Consider the following 6720-nt stretch of genomic DNA (forward strand, 5'->3'; position numbering starts at 1 on the left):
TCTGACTGAGTGACACCTGCTGACATCTGAGTAGGAGGTTTTTAACGGCTTCATTTTGCAATTATTAACCCGACTCATGGTCACTCAAGTTACAACGGGAGTTTCAAAGGGTGAGTGAGGATTACAGCTCAGTCAGCCTTTCAACACACATTCATTAACAACAACAGAGACACTCACACTGATCAAGCACACGGTCCACTTTCATATACACATGAAGAGGGAGAGAGAGATATAAAAAAATAAAGCAAATATTATAGCTGGAATTGAGAATTTTAACGTATTTTCATTTTTTTGTACTATAATAAAATGTGCAAGAGACGTGATCAACGCTAAACATCTGTGTCTGATTTTTATATTTGTCAAAACATCCTGTAAATGACACTAAAACTGCCATCATTGATTTAAAGGATCAATTAAAATTACGCAACAATGACATTGATACCTCAAAGTTCAACGCAATAAACGCACTATTGACTGTTTTAAATCTATGTTGCATGAATGTTTTTGCCTCTGCGTGATGACAATGACGTGTTAATCCACATACAGAAACTATCGGCATTCCCCTCTCATGGGAACATACGATGTAGGTGAAAGGTTTCACCTGTGTGGCACAATCAGTGGGCTCAAAGTATCGAGTTGAAACCGTCATACTGTACTTTGCAGTGTTACATAATGTACATCTGTTGGCATTTATTCAATACAGTGTGCAGTCGTGGATCTTCGTGACGTTTTAAAGACCTTTGGCTCAACAGTGGAGCCTTATACACTCAACCTATACGTGACCTTTGAAGGTCAAAGTATCACTAAAAAATGTGTTTGTAAGGCTCACCGCCACCACTTGAAACACCATCAACACGACTTCCTTACATCTCTGCTCCTCGTAAATACCAACAACCGGTCTTCTTTCCTTCAAAGCACCCACAGGAGGGATGTCCGTATAATTTACAGCAGACCTCAAAGCCTTGTAAAGCAAACATGGAAGGGTGCTTTGTAATTACGGAGCACATGGCAATACAGTGTGCAGACCCAGTGGTTATAGTATAACACTAAGGGGTCTAAAATCACTCCATAGTGATTCTTAGCACAAAAAAAGGAACATTTTAATGTTACTTTTACGTCATTAGCGACAAGAAATAAATCAATAATTGCAAGGAAGGATGGATGTTTAAACCCCAAGACCAAATAAATAGCTTGTTTACGGAGGATTATCTCATAACATTGTTAATTTCTTGCATTAAAAAAAACATGCAACAACACTTCCGACACAAACTGTTTATTTAAGAAGACACAACACGATCCGATTACTATTTAGTAAAGAGACTAGTATCATGTCTTCACTATTTACATTTTTCTGTTACTTTAACTCCGCTATATGTTATTATATTTTATTATTATTTACATTGTTCCCCGCAGAAATGGTTACTACTCTCTTTACAGATTAATATTTTACTTACAAAACATAAAATCCAAAAATATGATGCACTGTTATGATTAAACTACTCACCAGTATGGAAAGTAGTTGAAATATGTTCAACCCTAAGCCACAACTTGAAACTTTAACAACACGTTGTTCATAATATTCTTGTTTCTGAGTGTTTTCACAATATGTTATTACCATATCAAAAAAAACATGCAACAACACTTCCGACACAAACTGTTTATTTAAGAAGACACAACACGATCCGATTAGTGTTCAAACATGGAAGTCCACGAGTGCTGCCTGCAGTCTTATCCGTCAATGTATTACATCTCACTGCATATTAACAAAAAAGATAAACAAGAATAGAGATACGCAGGTCTATTTCAAAACTTTATATAAACAAGGGAAAACATATATGGGTGTTTTTTTTTTTGTAATAAAGATATTGGCACTCACAGTATTTACTTACTTATTTTAACATACACTGTACATTTTCCAAGATTACACTGCCTGTGCAGAGCAGAACAGTAACGGCATTTTAAAACCGTGTCACAACCTTTAGCACCGGAACAGTAAAGAATTGTGCTGCTAGCGTATAAAGCAGGAAAAAAACTAAATACAACGTAGGTGTCCATATGTAAACATTCTTCGATATTCTCAGAAGCATTCATCGAGGAGATCAGAAATAACGGCTGCTCGTGTTTTGGACATTTTAACCCGGCAAATTCGCTTCAATGCTACGTGACAGTTATCCAACTTTTGGGTTAAATTCAAACCAAGCACATAACATTCACCAATGATTATGGACCCAAATTCACTCCTCACTCTGTTCTTTTTTGGTCACAGATGACTCAACAAGTTTGGGGGAAACCCCCTCATCATCATCATTAGTGTTATGAAAGCTGATAGTTCCTGTTCTCACTTTCATGATCGTCTGACTCATGTTTGAAGCCGTTGTTTTACACACACACACACACACACACACACACACACACACACACACACACACACACACACACACACACACACACACACACACACACACACACACACACACACACACACACAAACCAGGGGAATTCATTGCACTTACCAAAAGGGGGGCATAATGCCAATTTATTGGTTATTTGTGTTCAGATATTTTTAAATCAAGTTATTGAACTACTATTGTGTGTTTGTGTGGTGTGTAAATACTATCACAACAGTGTCTAGGAGTGCGCATTATGACAATTTACACAATCAGATAGTACTCCGGGAATATTGCAAATCACTGAGCAGGAGCACTTTTTGGAGATTGTTACATGATTTATTTTGCATCAATATGATGAAGTTTAGTTTGCAGGTCTTCCAAATAACAGACGTCCATTCCTTTCTGGTTGTTTTATTCAGTAACAATAACTCAGTTAGCTATTTTCAGAAAATATATCACCATATTATTATATAAACATTGCAGAGGCAGTTCTGAAAGAGGTTATTATCTTTTCTTAAAAAGTAAGTTGTCAGATACAGACCTTTTTTTTTTAAATGTTCAAATTAAAAATGTTCTTTCTTCCCACCTGCAGTTCCTATAGCAACAGAGATAGTTTTGGTTGTATATGCCCAGGGTTTCATATCATTCCTCACAGAGATGATGCCATTCATGCAATGGACATATCTGGATTTTTTTTTTATCTTCTGGAGCACAATTTAGGTTTGAGAATATGGACCACATGAGCACAATATAGACTAAAACAACAAAGGTCTTCTGATCAATTAAGCGTCTGCAAAACAGAGCCATGAGATCGGGTAGTGCCGGATCCATTATGTTTGATATTCTACTTAAGTATTGAATAACTAGATTACCAAAAACACAATTAAATTGCAGTAAATATCGGTTGGCTTTTGGGGCCACTTGGGGAAGCTGCCTTCTTCACCCTTTTTGTAACTTATTGTATTCGTATTAGTTTGTTTCTGTACTTTTGCTCTGGTTTATGCTCTTAGACGCTTGTTTAAGAAAGGAGATGCACTTATGACTTCTGGTGACTAGTAGTTCTCTTGAATACCTATGTTGAATACACTTCCTGTAAGTCGCTTTGGATAAAAGCGTCTGCTAAAAATGACTAATGTAACGTAATGGAGCTTTTGCTAAATATCAAATGTGTTGTGACTTATTCAAATAAAACTATCTGCATGACTTCATGCCTCTAAAGCAGTGAATCCCAAATGTGTTTTTGATTCTGACCCCTAAAAGTGAAGCAATGTTTCTCAAACCCCTCAGAGTTGTGAGCAGAAAACATCTTTCCGAACAAAACCAATTGATTTGAATGCTTTTCAGCGACAAAAAAAAAGGGTGAACTGTCGAGTATTTCATAAGAAAACAAAGCAAAGATGAGAGAAAAGTGAGAATTACAATTTAAATATTATTTTCTCTTCTTTCCTTTCACATTAAAGTAAAATGATAAGATATTTAGGGTGTTTTTTTAGGGAACCACTCCTCTAGAGCAGTGGTTCTCAACCTTTTTTCAGTGATGTACCCCCTGTGAATTTTTTTTTCAGCCAAGTACCCCCTAACCAGCGCAAAGCAAATATGTAATACACAGAAGATTGCATTGTTGCATTGAATTCAGTTTATTTTCTTTTATTATTAAATAACTACAGTACCAGTCAAAAGTTTGGACACACCTTCTCATTCAATGGTTTTTCTTTATTTTTTATTTGTTTCTACATTGTAGATTAATATTGACTATGAAGGAACACATATGGAATTATGTGGTAAACAAACAAATGCTCAACAAACCAGAATATGTTTTATATTTTACATTCTTCAGAGTAGTTGAATGAGAAGGTGTGAAGGTGTTTTGACTGGTACTGTATTTTTAAAGAATTTTTGAATGGATGCTAATTTTAAATATATTTTTTTTAAATCTCACATACCACATTATTGTTTTCGTAGTAATTTGCCTCTGCACTATACTTTTGCTCTGGTTTATGCTTTAAGATGCTTGTTTAAGAAAGGAGATGCACTTATGACTTCTGGTGACTAGTAGTTCTCTTGAATACCTATGTTGAATACACTTCCTGTAAGTCGCTTTGGATAAAAGCGTCTGCTAAATGACTGTAATGTAATGTAATGTAATGTAATGTAAGCATCTAGTTGAGTTAACTTATCTTTTTAAGGCAGCCAGGTAAGGTTTTAGGAATAGTTCATCTTATTTGCAATGTTAAGTTATTTCAAAAATGTAACTGTGTAATTTGCCCACAAAACTTATGCTTCTATTTTCTAACAGTACTGCATAAAAAACGATTAATCTACATCAAAGAACATTCAGAATGCTGGTTTATTCAATTTCAAAAAAAGGTTATGTAATGTAATGTAATGTAATATTTTACATTCTTCAGAGTAGTTGAATGAGAAGGTGTGAAGGTGTTTTGACTGGTACTGTATATTTAAAGAATTTTTGAATGGATGCTAATTTTAAATATATATATTTTTTAAATCTCACATACCCCCATTTGAGAACCACTGCTCTAGTGAATATGATTTATTTGTTATTTAGGTTTTGTTTTTATCACCCCTTTCTCTTCCACACACACACACACACACACACACACACACACACACACACACACACACACACACACACACACACACACACACACACACAAACAAAAAGAAACAAAGTCTACTAGGGACTACTTTCTCTCTCTCTCTCTCTCAGAACTTCATGTATTCGTTCTTCAGCCTGCTCAGCCTGGTGCCATGGCTGCGGATGATCAGAGACAGGAGCTCATGCTTGTCCTTCAGCCCCATCGAGATGTCCACCGTGTCCTTCAGGACGTCCCGAGTGTGCACCACCATGTTCAGAAAGTCATCGTTGAGCCTGTGCTCCTCCTTCATCTCGCTCTCCTGGCTCTGCTTGAACTTCACCTCCAGCTCCAGCAGAGACTTCTCCGAGCTGGTGAAGGCATCTCCAATCTGAGCAGTCTCCCTCCTCAGGTATCTCCCATAGCTGTCTTCTCCATCCAGGTCGTAGGAGACGCTCCTCCCAATGCCCTCCAGCACCCTGGCAGTGTCCTCAATCTGCCTCTTGATGATGGTGAAGTCATCCCGGATCACCTCGTCCTGGTCTTCATCCAGACTGCATTTGCGCTCGTCTGTCATCTTGAAGAGCATCTGGCACTTCTCGGGGTCGTCGTTGTCCTCGTAGTCTCCGTCCGGCACGAAGTAGTGGTGGAAGGTCCCGTTGGACATCTCGGGTTGGAGAGGTCCCCGGAAAAAAGCTCTGCAAGTCGGCAGAGACATCAACCCGGCGCACAGGAGCAAGTGAAGACCAGCCATGATGTCCTCCAAAAAACACGCACAAATATCAAATAAACTTCTTCTACTCAATCAGGGTTAAACGTCCAAAGTGCGCAGTTAAAGTTGTTGGAGTTGTTTTTTTTTTTTCCTCCTCTTTGTCCAAACAGAAGTCACATAAAAAGTTCTTCTTTTAAAAAAAAAAAAAAAAAAAAAAAAAAAAAAAGCAAATGTATGAAAGTTCAGTTGTAGTTTTTATACTCCTGACTTCTCTCGGTGCCTCGGACGCAACATCTGGATGTCTTAAGCGCCTCACTTCTGTGTCTGAGTTTTTCTTTTTTTTTTGTCTAATAATACCTCTCTCCTCTCTCAAATTACAACCTCCCTCTTTTTTTTTTTTTTTTTTAAAAGGGGGCTGCATTCAGTCCAGAGCAGACGACCAGGAGCAGACAAGCCCTCAAACGCCTCATTGAGACCAGTGTTAATTCATATATATAGCATAGTGAGAAATAAACAAAGTGGCCACATGAATACAACTTCAAAAGCAATCCAGAGCAACAGACTCTGTAATTTCCAGTGCTTTTATATATAAAATATAATTATAAAACAGCCAACCTGACGACATGTGGCAGAAACTTGGATTTAGACTTTTATACTAGGCTACATATTTGTTTGAGTTCTACAGTTTTTGTTTTTTTTTGCTCCACAAAGTTAGGTGGGTAAACTATAGTACCAGTCAAAAGTTTGGACACCTTCTCATTCAATGTTATTTCTTTATTTTTATTTTATATATATATATATATATATATATATATATATATATATATATATACAGTACCAGTCAAAAGTTTGGACACACCTTCTCATTCAATGGTTTTTCTTTATTTTTATTTTATATATTTTTTTTTTATATATATAAAAGTTTGGACACCTTCTCATTCAATGGTTTTTTTATTTTTATTTTTATTTTATATTTTATTTTATTTTATATATATACAGTACCAGTCAAAAGTTTGGACACCTT

General features: G+C 36.5%; 1 protein-coding gene across 1 annotated transcript; it reads right to left on the bottom strand.

Annotated features, from left to right (window-relative positions):
* Nucleotides 1-5114: 5114 nt before the first annotated feature.
* On the bottom strand, nt 5115-5738 carry fibinb (fin bud initiation factor b). Its single transcript, XM_054620126.1, has one exon. It carries the CDS (start codon nt 5736-5738, stop codon nt 5115-5117), a length of 624 nt encoding a protein of 207 aa, XP_054476101.1.
* Between the last annotated feature and the right edge of the window lie 982 nt (nt 5739-6720).

Source organism: Anoplopoma fimbria, chromosome 2 (genome assembly GCF_027596085.1).
Source record: "Anoplopoma fimbria isolate UVic2021 breed Golden Eagle Sablefish chromosome 2, Afim_UVic_2022, whole genome shotgun sequence".
NCBI lineage: Eukaryota > Metazoa > Chordata > Actinopteri > Perciformes > Anoplopomatidae > Anoplopoma > Anoplopoma fimbria.